A 19,542-nucleotide genomic window follows, 5' to 3' on the forward strand; every position below is an offset into this window, starting at 1 on the left:
GCCCCTCCATCATCCCCGCCGTCGTCCCTGTCACCGCCCCCTCCGACATCGAGGTGAGACCAGCCAAATCCTCTTTTAGAAAGATAATTAAACGATATTTCGGGTTGACTGTAAGTCTGTCGAGTCTCCACCATATATGAGAGGACGAAGAATCCCGACTGTTGTCGTGGGGGTAGCTTCTCCTTCGTTCCCGTGTGCTAGACAATTTGGTGTAATGCACTCGAGAACGAAAGAAGGATCCACCATCACCGACGGTCGCAAATGTCAGAGAGGAATCAGTGAGGGAGATTTCCACCATATATATATGAGAGGACGAAGAATCCCGGCTGTTGTCGTGGGGGTCGCTTCTCCTTTGTTCCCGTGTGCTAGACATTTTGGTGTAATACACACGGGGACAAAGGGAGGAGCGACCATCACCAACGGTCGAATGTATACACCACGTGAGCTGAGAGTTTTCAAGAAAAGACTCGACAAACCGATAGTCAACCCGTGATGAATAATAATGATCTAATTTAGGTTTTTTTAGTACATATATTTAATTGTAGAAGTTTAATATTTGAATTATGAACATAGGAAATGTCGTACTCGGACGACGAAAGTCTCCCGGGGGAGTGCAACTGGTGCCACGACGACCGAGGTCAGTGCGACAGGCCTCACCTGGACGAAGATCGGCACTTCAGTATTAAGCTGGAGGAGACCTTTGATGTTGAAACGGTACGCAACGACGACAAGTGTTATTTTTTCGTAATTAAGCATGACTTCAACTATTTCAACGTGTACTTTTCATCTTTTACAATTCGGCTAGCTTATCCCATGCCATGCAAGACACTACGTCTTGGAGAGGATGGGTTTTGAAGACCATGAAAGTATGGAAACCAAAGAAAATTCACCTAAGGACCCATCATGATATAGATTTTGAAGTAAAGCTGTATAATTCTGAGAGCGTAACCCATTTTGGTTGCAAAAATTGGGAAGCATTTTGCAAGATGTATGGTTTTGATGAGGGTATGCTTGTCACCATGGATCTTGGTGATCCTGACATCGAGCAAGACAATATGGACATTTGGGTCCTTGTTGATACGCCTCCAATTCTACCGCTATGTGAGTTTCTCAAACATAGTTATTAGCTAATTTGTATTGTTCATTTCAAAATAGTTGACAGCTTATTTTAATTGACAGCTTATTTTGATTGTTCAAACAATGTGCGGAACATGGTAGACAGAACCTACTACACCGATGGCTCTGAGTTAACTTATAAGGAGAAAACTCATCTGGTCGGATTTTGTACTGATATTGAGAATTACAATATCTACAATCAAACTCCTCAACATTATGGTCAATACGTGCCACTAGTGCACGTGTTGAACTACGGTAACTACTATGGAGATACCCTGGTAAGATTTCTTACTATTACGACATCCGTGCATATTTTGCATAGTTCTAAAACTAGTACATCATTGCTAACTATGAAGTTATTACTATGTTTTTCAACAGATAATCCCAGAGGATGGTGTGCCTCATTTGATGTATCAGAATGGTAGGCTTGATATTTTGAATATACAACCAGGTCATCCTATGAATCTCAACTGTCCATACCGGATTTCTAAAAGAAGTGGAGACATGCAAATCAAAGAATGGAAAAAATGTATGGACAGTCGCAAGGAGGTTCTTGGAAGCAAAAGGAAGCGAAGCGCAAGAATTGGAGACGGGATGATCTCCATTCTCCACATTGAAGAGTCAGGGTCTATATTGTTTTATGCTACTTTACCTTAAAGAGGGTATTTTGGTCCTACTTAATACTGATGATCATGTGCTAAGAACAATTAAGTAGGGTTGGTTCGATGACTGTGAGGATGATGATCGTATAACTTGTTATTAATAACGAGTAGAAGTTGTATGCTGATGATTAGTAGGACTTGTTATTATATATGATGATGCATGATGCGTGCATGAAGAGTTATTATATATCAGCGGGTGAAATGAACATGGATTGGATTGAAGTGAAGGCAACATGCATGTGGTGCGTGTCGAAAGTAGTACAATCCAAACTTGATCAAGTTAGGATTAGTATTACTTTCGACATGCACCACATGTTGCCTTCACTTCAATCTAAGCCATATTTAGGCATAACAATACGTAGCGTTGGTAAACCAAGCATGGAGATATAAGAGAGGACACTTCTCTCTAATAGCTACCTAATAACAACCTAAATTAACCCCCCAAAACACCCCAAACCCCCCCTTTCAAAAAAAAACAAAAACCCCAGCCCCTGAAATGCTGACGCGTGGATGCCTATTGGTCCCGGTTGGTGTCACCAACCGGGACCAAAGGCCCTCCGTCCTGGGCTGGCCGTAGCGGCCACGTGGAGGACCTTCTGTCCCGGTTCGTGTAAGAACCGGGACTAAAGGCCAAGGGCATTAGTAACGACCTTTTAGTCCCGGTTCACAAACCGGGACAGAAGGCCCTCACGAACCGGGACAATAGGCCCTTTTCTACTAGTGCATGGCAACTGTCTAGTGTTAGTAAGTGGCAACTCCTAAAGTTTTCAAATCACGGCAACTGTAGTAGACCAGACCATACATGGCAACAGCTGCAGTTGCCCAAAAATGGCATCCGGCACTTGACCTGAGATGGCAACTGTAGTTGTCCGACATGGCAACTGTAGTTCAGCGACATGGCAACTGCAGTTGTCCGACATGGCAACTGCAGTTCAGCGACATGGCAACTGGAGTTACACGTACATGGAAGAGGGTTCGGATTATAGCAATCGCGGCGGGACGCGTGGTTACTGCCATGCGGGGCGTGTGGCTCGCAGGCGGGGAGGGGCGACGGCCGAGACGGGTCGTGCGGGCCGCGTGGTCGCTCGCCCGGACGTGCTCATGCGGGCGACCGCGCCGCACACCGAACGTGCGGGCTGTGGCGGGGTATGCCCGGACATGCTCGTGCGGGCGGGCCTGTGTGGATGCCACACGAGGCGTGCGGCAGATACCCCCTAGATGCCACACGTGTGGCAGTTATCGACGTCTTTTTTTAATGTTTTCACATGTTATAAACTGGTACGTATTCCAATCCAAATCCAATAATGGCAGCTTGCTCCGTTACTCGTGCACGAAGGGTTCAACTTAATTTGCAGAACCTTTCTTACGGCGGCGGCCATGGACGATCTGGAGGCCTCCGTATCAGAGAAGATGAGGCGGGACGAGCCAGGGCATACGGCGTCGACGGCGATCATGGATCGCGGCGACCATGCGTGCGTCGACCACATCAGCTCGCTCCCTGACGAAATCCTCGGCAGCATCATCTCCCTTATCCCCGTCAAGGAAACCACGCGGACAACCGTTCTCTCCTCCCGATGGCGCCACCTCTGGCGCTCCGCGCCGCTCAACCTTGCCGTCGACAAGGACCTCTGCATGAAGGAAAGCGAGTGGATTTCCATCGTCTCTATGATCCTAGCCGCGCACCCTGGTCCCGCCCGCCGCCTCTGCCTCTACAACCCTCTCAAGATCGACATCGGCCGTGACCTCTACGCCAAGTTCGATGGCTGGTTCCGGTCCCCCGCCCTCGACGGCCTCGAGGAGCTCGATTACTGCTGGAGCGACAAACCACCACGCACGCTGCCGCTGCCGCTGCCCGTCCTCCGCTTCGCGTCCTCACTGCGCATCGCCATCATCGGCGGCTGCGATTTCCCCGAGATTAACGCTGCTCCGGCGCTTAGTTTCCCTCGGCTGAAGCATCTCAAACTCTACGGAATCCACATCTCCGAAGGAACCCTGCACCACCTGCTCGCCGGCTGTACTGTGCTTGAGGGCCTCGAGCTTCGCAGGATCCGTGGGCTCAGCAGCATCCGGATCGTCTCGCCGACTCTACGAAGTATTGGCGTATGCGTATCTACTTTTAACCAATATGATGAAGCGCTTCTTTTTCGAGAACTTGTCATCGAGGATGCACCTTGCCTTGAAAGATTAATGCAAGCCGGTTGGTATGGCCCAAGGACAATCAGGGTCATCATGGCGCCCAAACTGACCGTATTGGGCTACCTGTCTAAAACAATCTCCAAACTTGTGATTGGAACCATAATTATTAAGGTATAACAAGTCTTGTTCGTCCTGAGACTTGCATGATGCATTTGTGCATTTACAATTTGTGTCACAGTCGGTTCTTTCTTGATGTGTATGCGTGTGTATTGGTTTATTTTTCAGGAAATGATCCCCATCAGGCTCACTGAGGTGGTGCGTACAGTGAAGGTCTTGACTCTAGAATCTATCGGCCCCAATTTGGATTCAGTTGTTGGATTACTTAGATGCTTTCCCTGCATAGAGAAGCTATACGTCCAGGTGAGAATCATGCTTACAAAATGTTAACCACTTTAGCAAAGGTGTAAGATTGCATGGAATTAAAACCTGTCCAAAGTGTTTTAACTTTGACCGATCAGATATCTCTTGATATGCGTAGTTTGGACATTCAGAAATAATATGCTTATATGCATTACTTTTGATCATCATACGATGCCTTGTTTAATTTGGACATACAGATAAAGCATTTAGTATACTTTTGATAAGCGAAAATATTGCATGGAACCATGGTTCCCTCAAACCTACACTCGGAGCCACACATCTGAAGGCAGCTCTTGTGGGGATCTGTGCATGATGGGTGTGGCAATGCATGGCGGGAATGATCAAGGTACATGGCGGGAACCATCTCACGTTTAATAAACCTACTAAAGGCTAGCAACATGGGGAATAAAATAGTAGATCTGTCTCAAAAGGAAAAAACATTGTCTCCCATGCACTTGCACTGTTCACAATTGTTTAATGCCTAGTGAAATTTAGATGCCGCTGAATTCACATAAACCTACAGAATGCTAGCAATGTAGCGAGAGCATCTGAAATTTGCGGAGTATCAAATGTGCAATATCTAATATTTTTGTTGCATGCTAGAGTTCTAGTTTATGGTGAATATGGCGTCATCTAAAACTTTTTCAGTTCTAACTTTTTTTGGATTGAAACTAGAGTCAATGTCCTAAGTGGACAGTTCTACTTTACAGTTCAGTTCTTCAAATAGCAAAGACTTTCATAGTGTTTTTTTAGATGAAAGGCATAAAGCCCGATTTTCATAGTGTAGATGTGACATAAATTTTTTACTAAATAATGGAATTGTGCAGCTGAATAATCTCCGTGTAGATGTGCAAAACAGGCCTGGTACAGATAATTTTTTATTTCTCGGGCTTGCCTTCTGTGCTACAGTAGCATGGGGAGGCGTGCCAGCCCACCCTGGCCAAAAAAATATAGAGCCCCCAGGCATCTAGGAAACTTTCAAGTTAAAAAGACACATATTTCAAGTTAAGAAACACGTGTTAGAGTTTTATATCATTTAATAATCATGAATTCATACATCATGCATGCAACTAACCTATATTGCTCATTACTTAAGTGGATAATATACCTAATTTGTTGTTCTTCTGCAGTCATGTTTCAGGAATGATATGAAAAATGTGCGGCAATATGACACATTCGATCCTATCGAATGCCTTGATGTCCATCTCAAAGCAGTAGTATTGAACGCATATGAAGGGAAGACACCCGATGTTACCTTTGCCAAGTTTTTTGTTTTGAATGCAAAGGTGCTCAAGGTAATGAAATTTGGTGCCTATGGTACCTGGAACGACAAATGGATGGCTGATCAACAAAGGCTCCTACACTTAGACAATAGAGCTTCTAGAGATGCTCGGTTTGATTTTGAACAGTATACTGGTTCGTGCAGGTTTTTCTATAACAAGCACAAGCATGATATGTGGATGGCTGATCCCTTCGTTAGCTCACTATGTAAATGTTGTTGACCCGCTTGATGCCCTTGATAGATTCTGTGGGATCGTCTAGGCTAGATCATTAAGGGTAGATGGGAGGAGTAGTAGGAGATACCTTCACTTTGATTCGAGGAGGTCCTGATACCGGCCATGGTGACGGTGGCAGGTGGTAGCAGAGAGTGCGTGAGTGGCGGCGGTGGAGCTTCCCATCGCTTCAGTGCCTCCCTCTGGATCGGATAGGGTTAGGAGTGGGGAACCGTGGCGGTGACGAACCTCGTACCCTGTGCCCCTGGTCCCCACCTCCTCTTTATAGCACTGCGCGACAGGGGCCCACCAGCCTTGCTTGGGCTGGACACCCCCGATCAGGGCATGGGTCAAGGGCCCAATGAGCCGTTGGGCCCATTGGTGGAGAGATCAACCTAACATTCTCCCCCTTGATCTCATCATTATACTTTTAACTTTATACTTTGAAATAACTCTTTTCAAAGTACTCGTTCCATCACAGATTTGCATGTAGAGCATGTCTCATCATCACAGTTCATTCCCGATAGAATCAACACCTACAACACACTCCTCTGTTTTGAAACAGATTCTTTAACCTTGGGCCCTTTTATTGTCCGGAAATCTTAGACTATACCATAAAACCCATGTCGACTGTGTGTTCTCCGAACACACTGGGCGGCAAGCCTTTAATAAGCAGATCTGCAAACACTTGTCTGTTGCTTTTATACTTCAAGCATTTCTACATAATTCCGGACTTTCTCCTTTACAACGCATAACTCTGTGTCAGTGTGTTTGGCGTCAACACTTGACTCGTTGTCATAGGAGGGAAAAACTTAAAATGGTTATCGCTGTTGTCAACCATTATCAACTCCGGGTACAGGTATACTTAACCATTTTGCGCGTCCCTCAGCCTCATATCAAGCTATAACATATTTTGCATTGCATTGATGGTAATTATTTCATTCTTTGGAGCTTTTCCACACCAAAACTCCAAGTGTGAAAATTAGCGACAATTGTGGATTTCGCTATACATTTCACAACTCCTGTCTTTGTACTCACAATCTTTTGAGAGTACTTATTTCTTTCAGCATGAGGTCGATATCTTTGAGTCCATTCCAGTGATCTATATATGGACTGGACATTGCCAAAACAACCCAGATACGTGAACTATGTCATGGTAATATATTGAGCTTCAACAGCTGAAGCATATGGCACCATATCCGTTTTCAATCTTTTCTCATCAACTTTTGAAACACCATAGTTTCCAGTTCCATTATCCTTGACTATAAGAACATGTGTAGGCTTTCTCGCATGCATACTTTAGAGACCTTTCTAAGCATGTCCATGCGACATTACTAATACCCCTTTTATTCTTTTCTTGGTGAATCTCGATAATTATAACGAGAGACACTCTACCGAGAACATTCTTTTGAACTTTGAGAACAAGAACTTCTTTTCTTCTCCTGCAGTAGATTGACATGACCACTAGCAAGTAGGACGTCATCCACATGCACAGGATTATGAAATGAATTTCCCATTCTATAACTTTGCATGGATACAATTGTCCTCTCATTTTCTTTAACCCAAAACAACATTTGATTGCTTTAGTCCATAAAAGACTTCTTCAGGCAGTATCCCCTGTGTTCTTTACTTTCACCTGATGTAACTCAGATCATAATATCTTTCATCTGATGTAACTCAGATCATGATGTGCTACCAACACTTATTGATAATCTATTCAGTGTAAACGCGCAAAAACCTTTCGATTTAAGTCGTGTTTTACACCTTTACGTATTTCCTTTGGAGTCACATTGACCTTGTAGACCCTTTAGAGCCTACTATTTTGGCTCCATTGGAAATTACTTATGAGTCCCAAACATCGTCGGGATTCACCAATTTTATTTCATCTCACATAGTCTCTTATCATTTATACAAACAAACACTTCTCGAAACTCGATTGAGCGCTTTAAATGAGGTAGGATCTACCTCCATTAACATAGACTTTATAGTAATCAGAAGTATATGATTTTCTCATTCCTTGAGACCATCTGTGTGTCTCAGGTACTGGCACTTCTTTCATATGGGGTTGTTATTGCTCTGTCATTGCCAAGAGGCAATCTCATTGTATAGTCTTTCATCTCCAAGAGGCAATAGGTTTTACAGGGACCTTTAACACAAGATCCATGTTAACTCATTCCTCCTTTATACAGAAAACAACAGGTGTTGTATAGGTCATACAACATGCTCCCCCAGATTACTCCATCTTCACTAAAAATGGCGTATCTTTAAAGTTTATTATTTGGGTTTATTCTGTTAAAACTTTCTTATTTATGGCACTTTAAGCACCGTCTTAGCATTCCTTAGTATGCTTTCAAAATTGAATACATGTATTTCTTTTCTTTAGGGGTATTATTATGACCGCCGTACTCCCCCAGACGATCACATTCTTCATTCATGGATCACCTTAGATGCATAATGTGCATCACATTATCTAAAGTATATGGGAGTTTCATCATTCTTAGATTATCTCATATTTCTTTCTCCCCCTCGAAATGTGGCAAGAACTTTTTTGCCACAATTTCGAAAAACCATTCATAACTCTTGTGAATTGAGGAAACTTTGATTATCTACTTCATTTAACTGATTACTTCATACGTAATGAAGTTATCTGTTAACTGGTATGGGAGTACTTTTTCCTCATTCCATTTCAGAAACTCAACAGAGTTCTTTATAATTAGTACTTTTGCAAGTCGCACTTGCATATCATTTTTATCTTTAGGTTCGTCTGTAACTTTTATTCTCTTTGGATTTATTGAGTGCTTAATGACCGATGTACATTCGATACTAGGAAAGCATAATAGCTACTCCATACTTTTCTCCCAGAGTGGGACATATTAAAAGCACATGAGTCATCATATCTTTCTCCTGTCATACAGGATAAGTCCTTTGCCAAAATTTCTCCCGCCATACAGGATTTTTGACATAATACTATGTCAACTTTACCCAGTTACGCAGGTATTTTTCCAGACTTTTCCCGCCATGCCGGTTTTATCATAATCATCTTTTCCCGCTATGCGGGTAATTCCCTATAAGGGACATAAATGACAGAATTGGCTCTTTTGACCGCATATTCCATAATCAAATTCAGAAATAAATCCGAATGCTCTTTGACACACATGCTTGATCCGACGTTGGTCAAATTAAACACGCATGTTGTTTGTTTCATCTCAAACCATGTTGACTGAAAAATCTTCTTCATAGAGAGTACATGAAAGACATTCGTCAACCAAGACTCTCAATGATCTATCTCTTTTCTTTTCTTGGATCAATATCCAAGAATTCTTTCTCTTTTGAAGCCATTCTTTAGAGAGAACATATTCCCTCACGTTATGACCTTTCTTGGTCATCTTTCGGGTCACAAGTACCCAGCCATTCGCTTTCACGAATGAAGGCATGGAAAACTTTTAGTCTGAGAAAACTTAGCCAACAATCAACAATAATGAGCATAAAAATAACCCTACGTTGGTCTGGTTAAAAAAAATATGCACATTAAACTTTTGAAACTTTCTTTTATATTCTAAATCATCGTTGTGGAAGAATTAGAATAAAACATCACCTCTTTACATTAATTCCACATCACCGTTGGGCAGAAATGGAAAAAACGCATAACTCATAAATAATGTGATGATAAAATTTCTGTTAAGTAACTTTGCTAAGAAAATAATCATCATTATCAACTTTATTGCAGCGGAAAACTAGCAATATACATTTCTCAATCTTTATCAAATTCTCTGAAAATTGGGCAGAGATTTGAACTTTTAACTATAAGACTCATTGAATTATAATATTGTCATCTTCAACGTTGGTCAGAAAATAACAATACTATAATTAAACTTTAATCAAATATCTCTCTACTGAAGCTATCTGAATCTGATTTCACCCACAAGTGAAAAAACTTCTATCAAAAACCGTTCTTCCAATTAAATTTCTTGTTGGTTCCAATTTAATTGGAGGATAAAACTTTTACTTTCTTTGTAAAAGAGCACTATTAATTATTTAGGCAGCGGAAAAACATGAATAAAAACTCATGAACTTTTAATTCTTTACAGAAACTTCTCTTTGACAAAAAAAAATTCATGAACTTTATTATTTTCTTTATAAAATTCATGAACATTCCCTTTTCTGAAAATTTTCATTCTCAGAAACTTTTTATGTTTACTTTTCTATTTTCTAAACAAAAAAAATTCTTTGAATAATTTTGAATAGAAAGAAAACTGTACTGCAATTAGCCCAAAACTGGAGAGGAAAAGCAAAAACAAAACAGAAAAAACAGCAGCCCAGCCTGCCGGCCTCGGCCCAGCGCGCGCACGGCTCGCCGCCCACGGCCTGCGGGCGAGCTCCACGGCTCGCTGGTGGAAGCTGGTGCTGGCGGTTGCGGCCTGGTGCAATGGCCCAGCTTCCACCAGCGCTTTCGGCCCAGTGGCCCAGGGCTGAACTAGGGTTTTAATCCCAGCCGTCCTTTCTCATCGGACGGTCTCCCGCTCGTTTAGGACGAACAAAACCGAGAGAGAGCTCCTGTCCGAGACCTAGCGCCTCCTTTCTGTTTCTCTCTCTCTCTCTCTCTTCTGTCGCCAGCGACGGCGAGACAGGGGAGCTGCGCCCCGGTCTACCGCTCGGGCCGCCGGCGACGGAGGCGAGAGCCACCACAGCCGCGCGCACCTCCTTTTCCCTTCCCCCTTTTATTTCCACTCTCTCTCTCTCTCTCTCTCTCTCGCCGCCATCTCCCTGTTCTGTTTACTGTGAGAGAGAGAGACGCAGCAGAGATGCGACCTCCGCAGCTCCCTGGCTGCGCGACGGCGACCGGAGCGGCGGCGCCCCTCCCGGCCCTCTTGCCGGTGTGCGCGTGCTCCCGAAGGAGCGCGCGCCGCCGTCAAGCGGCCCGGTTGCGGTGCCCTGTCCCCCTTTGGGGTCTCTGTTCTTCTTCCCGGTGCCTTGCTAGGCGATGCGCGCCGGGATCGAGAGGAACGGCGCGGCACAGCGGCGGCGCACAACTCTGAGGAGTGATTCAAGATATTTTTTTGTGTGGTTCGGATTCGATCCGATCTGGTGAGGGGAGGGGTTTTCTTTTCTGTTCTCTACCCGAAAACAAGCCTAGTTGACATCTGATACCATTGATAGATTCTGTGGGATCGTCTAGGCTAGATCATTAAGGGTAGATGGGAGTAGTAGTAGGAGATACCTTCACTTTGATTCGAGGAGGTCCTGATACCGGCCATGGTGACGGTGGCAGGTGGTAGCAGAGAGTGCGTGAGTGGCGGCGGTGGAGCTTCCCATCGCTTCAGTGCCTCCCTCTGGATCGGATAGGGTTAGGAGTGGGGAACAGTGGCGGTGACGAACCTCGTACCCCGTGCCCCTGGTCCCCACCTCCTCTTTATAGCACTGCGCGATAGGGGCCCACCAGCCTTGCTTGGGCTGGACGCCCCCGATCAGGGCATGGGTCAAGGGCCCAATGAGCCGTTGGGCCCATTGGTGGAGAGATCAACCTAACAGCCCTTTCGAGAGATATATGTTTCTGAAGTCATCTCTTTTGCTCCAACCATACTAATGTGTTTCTATGTAATGAGCTTCTGCTTGCACAACTTTTGCTACCTTCAGGCATATGCTATTTTGAAACTGAAAGAGCAACTTCTTCTAGTAAGTTGCAGCGTTTTGTCAGCATATTTGTTTGGAAGTGTATATGAAAGAGCTATGTATTTGTTTGCCCAAATGTTGGGCAAAATATGGGAATTACTAGCTTAACATTGAGTGTGGCTGAATAAATACTGAAAACCTCTGTCGAAACGAGAACACCAGAAATTATGGTCTGAAGATAGTCAGACAGAGATTTGTGGATTCTTATCTTACCACATCAACTCAAAAGAATCATGGATGACTCTGAGAGGGGTGCTGTCGCCAATCAGTGACTTCAACCATGGCACTAGCCTTACTACGAATCCAGTTGTCTGCCAGGACACAGTTAACACCAATTCAGTCAAAACTTCCTCAGAACAATTTCAGCAGTCATGTAGGCCGTTGGAATGATGGAATGCTGCAGTTAGTTATGCAGAGATGTACTGCAGATATGGTCGGCGACCTGGTGCATGGCCTCCTTTGGGTTGTGGGTGACGTCGCTATCACAAAACAGGAGTAGAGCATCCTGCATTTCACTCCAAAGTCTGTTTCTCTGAACTCTGAAGATGCCAACAACACCCAACCAAACCATCCAACACAAATATGGACGATCAGAACAATTGCAATCTGATTATCCTCATTGTGCTCGTTGTCGGGTCTAGCTAGCTGACGCCGAGAGGGCCGCATCCTCATCGGTGCGCCTGGCAGCTCCGTCGCTACCCTTTAATCTCTCAAGATACTCCTCGTCGCTGTCAGTCGGGCACTAGACGCTCTTGGGCTGCATCCTGTGGTACAGCTTGCCGGATTTCTGCATCAGGCTGACAGGCTGTACGTGTACGTGGATATGAACAGGCCGCCAAGCTGCATGGAGGCAGGCGCAGAGTGAAACTACGAAGTCTGAACTCTCTTTTGGTGTCAGAGAAAAGGTTACTATGGTGGCAGATTCTGGTCTTACAGCCATGGACAATGAACAGTAGGAGAGGCCGCGTGAGCGTCGCCGGCTCCGATCATTCGCAAACGGGTCTCCCTCTTGGTCGCAGATGGCCGAGACGACGATCAGCGGAAAGTAGAGATTTCCTGCTATTTTTAGTCGCGTCATCAAATTATAAGTAGTTTGTGGCAACTGGCAACTCAAAGTCTGAAGCTGTGTGTAACCTGATGAGCACAAGGCGGTGTTGAGGGCCTGGAAATGCTGCGGCTGTTTCAGGAACTTGCATGCTATCCAGAACGTGATTGCTATTTTTTCACTATCACGAACCACCTGTATGATGGCTAGAAAGGTAGTAATTAAGTTTCTTCAGATTTGGATATCTGCATGGATTGCTCTGCGATGCATCCTCCGGAACTCTGGAACCAGACTATGCTACGTAGTCGCCACTCACCAGGAGCCCAGGAGGCAACGTCGGTCAGCGTGACCGTCTCGGTGAGGCTCACAAACACCAGAGGAAGGGGTGATGAAGACAGTGAAAACAACGTGTCAGACTCAGACGTGAAATCAATTCAAGTTGGATCAGCCAGTGACAACGATTAATGGGAGCATTATTTTTTAATAAATAAAACAAGATAAAAATGTAGCAATGGTGGCCTAGGTCATGCTCAATTTTAGGAGGGGTGGATGCACGCTACAGTATAGGAAACGCACCCGTAATTAGAGGACTTCGTTAACTAAACCTTAGGGGATAAAATCTTTCAGATTTGCGTCCCTTCGTTATCGGAAGGCGGCGGCGGCCATGGACAATGTGGCGGCTTCCGAACCAAAGAAGCGGAGGCGGGACGAACAAGGGCCTCCGGCGAGCAGCGATGGCAGCGACGATGCGGGCCTCAACCTCATCAGCCGTCTGCCCGACGAGATGCTCGGCACCATCATCTCCTTCCTCCCGATCAAGGGCGCCGCGCAGACAGCCATTCTCTCCTCGCGGTGGCGCCACATCTGGCGCTCCACCCCGCTCAACCTCATCGTCGACGACGGAGTCTCCCGGAATGAAAGAAAGGGCATCGCCGTCGTGTCCAAGATCCTAGCCGCACTCCCTGGGCCCGCGTGCCGCTTCTCCAGCAGGACCCACCTCCACCGCGGCTTCTACACCAAGCTCGACGGCTGGTTCCGGTCATCCGCCCTCGATGGCCTCGAGAAGCTCGAGTTCCACGGAGATGACATGCCGCCGCTCCAACTGCCTCCATCCGCGTTCCGCTTCGCTCCCACGCTGCGCGCCATCGGCATCGGCCGCTGCAATTTGTCCGAGATTAACACTGCCACCGTGCTTCGTTTCCCTCGGCTGAAGCAACTCAAGCTCTATACGAGGTCCCCATCTCGGAAGCGGCCCTCCAACACCTGCTTGCCGGCTGCACTGCGCTCGAGATCCTCGAGCTTCAGGACATACACGGGCTCAGCACAGTCCGGATCGTCTCGCAGACTCTCCGGTGTATTGGTTTCTCTGTTTGTCGCTGCTACAAAGTAGAAGTGGTGTTCCACGAGCTTGTCATTGAGGATGCACCTTCTCTTGAGAGACTAATTCAACTTCATAGCAACGGTCCAAAAACAACTAGGGTCATCTCCGCGCCGAAATTGATGATGTTGGACTGCCCTAGAATCTTCAAACTTGTGATTGGCAACCTAATTATAAAGGTGCACTAGTAGAAAAAGGGCCTATTGTCCCGGTTCGTAAGGGTCTTTTGTCCCGTTTTAGGAATCGAAACTAAAAGGTCGTTACTAATGCCCTAGGCCTTTAGTCCCGGTTCTTACACGAACCGGGACAGATGGGCCTCCACGTGGCCGCTGGGGCCAGCCCAGGCAGGAGGGCCTTTGGTCCCGGTTGATGACACCAACCGGGACCAAAAGGCATCCACGCGTCAGCATTTCAGGGGCTGGGTTTTTTGTTTTTTTTGAAAGGGGGGAGGGTTTAGGGGGTAATTTAGGGTGTGTAAGCTAGCTAACAGAGAGAAGTGTCCTCTCTTATTTCCGTGCTTGGTTTACCAACGTACTGCTATGCCTAAATATGGCTTAGATTAAAGTGAAGGCAACATGTGGTGCATGCTGAAAGTAATATTAATCCTAACTTGATCAAGTTTGGATTAGTACTACTTTCGACATGCACCACATGCTTGTTGCCTTCACTTCATTCCAATCCATATTCATTTCACCCACTGATATATAATAACTCTTCATGCCCGCATCATGCATCATCATAATAACAAGTCCTACTAATCATCATCATACAACTTCTACTCGTTATTAATAACAAGTCATACGATCATCATCCTCATAGTCATCGAACCAACCCTACTTAATTGTTCTAGGCACATGATCATTAATATTAGGTAGGACCTAAATACCCTCTTTAAGGTAAAATAGCATAAAACAATATAGACCCTGACTCTCCATTATGAAGAATGGAGATCATCCTGTCTCCAATTCTTGCGCTTCGCTTCCTTTTGCTTCCAAAAACCTCCTTAAGAATGGAGATCATCGTGGAGCAAGTCCTATTCTTCTTGAAACTTGCATGATGCAATAATTTGGCCATATTCTATTTGCAGTATCTTATTTTCTTGATGTCTGCATTGGATTTTGCCAGGAAATGATCCCCATCAGCTTCACTGCATCGGTGCGCACAGTGAAGGTCTTGGTTTTAAATTCTGTCGGTCATAATCGTGATGTAATTATTGGATTCCTTAGATGCTTTCCATGCGTGGAGAAGCTACACATTCAGGTGAATATATTTTTTGTTAAATGTTAACCACTCCAGCAAAAGGGTCTAAATCTCATGAGTTCAACAAATTCAAAGGTGTTTTATCTTTCATCAGTCGTGTATTTTTTGGACACCCAGCTTGGACGTATTGAAATAATATTCGACAAAGTTAACTTCCCCAATAAAGTTTATCTTTTGCTAACTTTTCACCAATTATTAGGGGGTGTCGGGGCACCCGGGTGCTATAGCACATTTTCGCAATGACAAATCTAGTGGTCAAAACTGCATCGAGCAGACTTTGTTGGTAATAAAAGGAAACATGTTATTCCAATACCTTGTCTAGTCATCCTCATTTCAGACCTCATGTTACTCACCCTGATGGGATTAGATGGCATCTATGAAAAAAATATTCTTTCTGTTGTGACAACTACGTACATTTAATTTGTTCTCTTCTTCTGCAGTCATGTCTTAGGATTATGAATGATATGAAAATTGTGCAGCAATATGACATGCACGATCCTATCGAATGTCTTGATCTTCATCTCAGAGAAATAATATTGAACGGCTATGAAGGCAGGGCACATGATCTTAACTTTGCCAGGTTCTTTGTTCTGAATGCAAGGGCGCTCAAGGTAATGAAATTTGGTGTCTGTGTTAGTAGCTACAGTGAGAACTGGATCGCTAATCAGCACATGCAGCTACAACTGGATAACAGAGTTTCTAGAGATGCACATTTTGATTTCAAAAGAAATTGTAGCCGTTGCAGTTTTTACTGTAACACACATACATGCATGATATATTGATGCCTCATCCCTTTAATAGCTAAATGCAGGCCGGAATGGCTTGATGCCCTTTCAAGAGATATTCAACTTATCTTGACTTATCTTTTGTTATAAACATTCTCTCTTTTTATATGAAATGATTAAAAGCTTTCGTTACACTATTTCCATTTGAGAGAAATCCTTGATATGTGTTCATTCGTTGGAAGTTGCAATGTTATGTCAGCATACAGGAGTTGAAGGCGCCTGTTACGAAAATAAAGGGATTATAAGCCATAGAGTAATTGTGCACAAATTTCTCGGGAGCTCACAGAACTATGGTTTAAAATGTTATGTCAGCATGCCAGACCCCGCGTGAAATGTTGTTTAAAATAATTTTGCCAATGCAAAATTTGGATCATGGGGTTACACAAACTTAAGACATGATTCAAAGAGTCGTCGTATCATAAAAGCATCGTTCAAACTGATGTAAATATATATAAAGTAAATTTATGTGTAACACTGGTCACCGAAATGTGGTAGTCTGTGATGTATTTTGAAAGTTAGTCAACCGGCCTCTCCCGTGTACACCGCCCAATTTGGTTGGTACAATGTTTTGGAACAAAACCTTAAAAGGATCACTATGTCAGTGGGTGGGGGGCGGGGGGCAATAAACGTGTTTAAAGTTTAAACTAACATTTTAGAAAAAAGTAACTGCTTTTATAACACTGTGAAATGACTATGGTAGCAAGTCTCCGTCAGTCTCAGGCTCTCATCATGTGGTTCCCTAATTTGACAAACTGTTCCATTCCAAACCGCCGAAGAAACACATGCATGTTTCCCTACATCGTGAGGTCAAGGACAGACGGTGCATTGTCAGCTCCAAATGGCAATCCGCTGCCGCCACCATTTAGAGGCAAGAAAACCAAGGTAACTCCCGGGAATGGGCACCAACCTTGGCAAGCATGTCCTGAAGGTCGAGATTGTCGCAGCTGATGGGGAAGACCTCGGTCTTAGCAAGAGGTTGGCGGACTGGAGAATCATGTTTATACATTTTATGAGATCCTGACATCACTTGTCACACTGAATCAATTTGCTTTTTATCTCTATCTACCTTGGTAACAGGAATTTAGAAATATGTACAATCAGGGGAGTAGTTCTGGTGCAGAAGCACAAGCTTCTGCTTCTACATGTTAACCAACAGAAGGAGAGAGGGGGGGGGGGGGGGGGGGGGTCTTCAATGGAGCCAGCAAAGTTTATGGAACAAGTTTTGGCCTCTACTTTGGTCTTTGAAAGTGCGCGCATGATTATCATTTAATACCCCTCTAATCTTGAGCATGATTATCATTTGTGAGTAGTTACTTTTGTTCTTGAGGTCACGGGAGAAATCTTGTTGCAAGTAATCAGGTGAACTTTGATATGTGTTCGATATTTTGATGGTATGTATGTTACGATTCGCTTAGTGGTGTCATGTGAACGTCGACTACATGACACTTCATCATATTTGGGCCTAAAGGAATGTATTGTGGAGTAGTTATTTGATGATGGGTTGCGAGAGTAACAGAAGCTTAAACCCTAGTTTATGCGTTATTCCGTAAGGGACCGATTTGGATCTAAAAGTTTAATGATATGGTTAGATTTATTCTTAATACTTTTTTCGTAGTTGCGGATGCTTGCGAGAGAGTTAATCACAAGTAGGAGGCTTGTTCAAGTAAGAATAGCACCTAAGCACCGGTCCATCCACATATCAAATTATCAAAGTAGCGAACACAAATCAAACCAACATGATGAAAGTGACTAGATGAAATTCCCGTGTATCCTAAAGAACACTTTGCTTATCATAAGAGACCGTTTTGGCATGTCCTTTGCCCCAAAAGGATTGCGCTACCTTGCTGCACTTTTGTTACCATTACCGTTACTTGCTCGTTACAAATTATCTTGCTATCAAACTACTCGTTACTTATAATTTCAGTGCTTGCAGAGAATACCTTGTTGAAAACTACTTGTTATTTTCTTCTGCTCCTCGTTGGGTTTGACACTCTTACTTATCGAAAGGACTAAGATTGATCCCCTATACTTGTGAGTCATCAGAGTGCTGTAAGTAGGGCTGGATCTTGAGGAACACCCAGGCCCAGTTCTTTTGCCAGAATCCGGGGATTCTCCCAGAATCCGACCCTTACCCAGCTTCTCCCAGAATCTTTCAGCCCCATTTGTTTTACAATCCTGTCTAATTAGACTCTAACTAGATAGGATTGTAAAACAAATGGGGCTCAAAGACTCTGGGAGAAGCTGGGTAGGGGTCGGATTCTGGGAGAATCCCCAGATTCTGGCAAAAGAACTGGGCCCCAGTCGCCCACTTCAAAGGCTCTGTCCGATCGTTGCTTGTCCGCAGACTCCTTCATTTGCTGTCGAGCCCGGAGAAGGTGTTGGCGTAGCAGTGCCTCCATCTGGGATCGATCCGGAAGCCAATCATGAAGGTCTGGCGCAGCGCAAACACTGGGTCCAAAATACCAAAGTGCCGTGGGGCGTGACCGTACAGAGCTTCAAACGAAGAAGTCCCCAACGTTGAATGCGGTGAGGTGTTGTACCAGAACTCCGCCAGTGCCAACCACGCAGACCACTTGGACGTACACGCATGCACAAAGCACCATAAGTAGGTCTCCAAGCATTGGTTTACGCGCTTCGACTGTCCGTCGGTCTGCGGGTGTCGCGCCGTGCTCATGCGCAGTTCAGTGTGTGTTAGCCGGAACATCTCCTTCCACATAGTACTGGTGAAGATGGGATCTCGATCTGAGACGATGGCCTCCGGCAACCATGTAGCTTGTAGATGTTGTTGACGAAGGCAAGGGCGACTTGGAACACCGTGAAGGGATGCGACAACGGAATGAAGTGTGCGTGCCGCGAAAACTTGTCGACGACCACCATTATAATGTTGTAGCGAGACGATTGCGGCAGTCCCTCGACGAAGTCCATGGTGATAAGCTCCCATGCTTGCTTTGGCACGGGTAGAGGCTCCAGCAGCCTAGGGTAGCGGACCCACTTTGGCTTGGCCTGCTTACAGACCTGACACTCCTCCACTAGCAGCTTCACGTGTTGCTTCATGCCTGGCTAGGTGAATAGCCGGCGGATGCGACGGTAGGTGGCATTGAACCCTGAGTGGCCACCGATTGCTCCGGAGTGTAGGGCCGTCAGGACTAGTTTCTGAAGTGCCTTGTTGTGCCCGAGCCAGACGCGTCCGTTGTGCCTGATGATGCCATTCTGGAGGAGGAATCCGTCGTGACCGTTGGGCTCAGTAGCTAGACGAGCCAACAATTTTTGAGCGGCTGGATCGACGTTGTAACCTTGTTGCACTGCTTCCAGCCAGAATGGAACAGCCACGGTGACCGTGGCCAGGTCCCCCTGCGGTGGCCCGGGGCGGCGAGACAGAGCATCTACCACCCTGTTGTCCTCTCCCCGCTTGTACACCATTCTGTACCTCAAGCCCAATAGTTTAGCTATTATCTTCTGCTGACAGGGTGTCGCCAATCGCTGATCTTCGAGATGTACTAGACTGCGTCGCTCTGCAAGTAAATGTGCCACTGCTCAACTGCCATAAGAATGGCCAGACCTTCCTTCTCATTGGTGG

General features: G+C 45.1%; 2 protein-coding genes across 2 annotated transcripts; both read left to right on the forward strand.

Moving 5' to 3' along the window:
• The first annotated feature begins 3,155 nt into the window (after positions 1-3,155).
• LOC109772314 (putative F-box/FBD/LRR-repeat protein At1g66290) lies at positions 3,156-5,876 on the forward strand. The gene is made up of 4 exons (XM_020330996.1): positions 3,156-4,085; positions 4,200-4,334; positions 5,465-5,651; positions 5,761-5,876. Exons 1-4 carry the CDS (start codon positions 3,156-3,158, stop codon positions 5,874-5,876), a joined length of 1,368 nt encoding a protein of 455 aa, XP_020186585.1.
• Positions 5,877-13,206: 7,330 nt separating this feature from the next.
• Positions 13,207-17,114, forward strand: LOC141022999 (F-box/LRR-repeat protein At5g38396-like). The gene is made up of 5 exons (XM_073499303.1): positions 13,207-13,731; positions 15,046-15,180; positions 15,380-15,463; positions 15,621-15,791; positions 17,043-17,114. Exons 1-5 carry the CDS (start codon positions 13,207-13,209, stop codon positions 17,112-17,114), a joined length of 987 nt encoding a protein of 328 aa, XP_073355404.1.
• The last annotated feature ends 2,428 nt before the right edge of the window (positions 17,115-19,542 follow it).

This window comes from Aegilops tauschii, chromosome 5, assembly GCF_002575655.3.
Source record: "Aegilops tauschii subsp. strangulata cultivar AL8/78 chromosome 5, Aet v6.0, whole genome shotgun sequence".
In the NCBI taxonomy this organism is placed as follows: domain Eukaryota; kingdom Viridiplantae; phylum Streptophyta; class Magnoliopsida; order Poales; family Poaceae; genus Aegilops; species Aegilops tauschii.

Coding starts and splice junctions, on each gene's coding strand:
- LOC109772314 (XM_020330996.1), top strand. CDS start 3,156: ATGGACGATCTGGAGGCCTCCGTATCAGAGAAGATGAGGCGGGACGAG. Junction 4,086..4,199: donor TTGGAACCATAATTATTAAG/GTATAACAAGTC, acceptor TTTATTTTTCAG/GAAATGATCCCCATCAGGCT. Junction 5,652..5,760: donor AATGAAATTTGGTGCCTATG/GTACCTGGAACG, acceptor TGGTTCGTGCAG/GTTTTTCTATAACAAGCACA.
- LOC141022999 (XM_073499303.1), top strand. CDS start 13,207: ATGGACAATGTGGCGGCTTCCGAACCAAAGAAGCGGAGGCGGGACGAA. Junction 15,181..15,379: donor TGGAGAAGCTACACATTCAG/GTGAATATATTT, acceptor ACCAATTATTAG/GGGGTGTCGGGGCACCCGGG. Junction 15,464..15,620: donor GCATCGAGCAGACTTTGTTG/GTAATAAAAGGA, acceptor CTTCTTCTGCAG/TCATGTCTTAGGATTATGAA.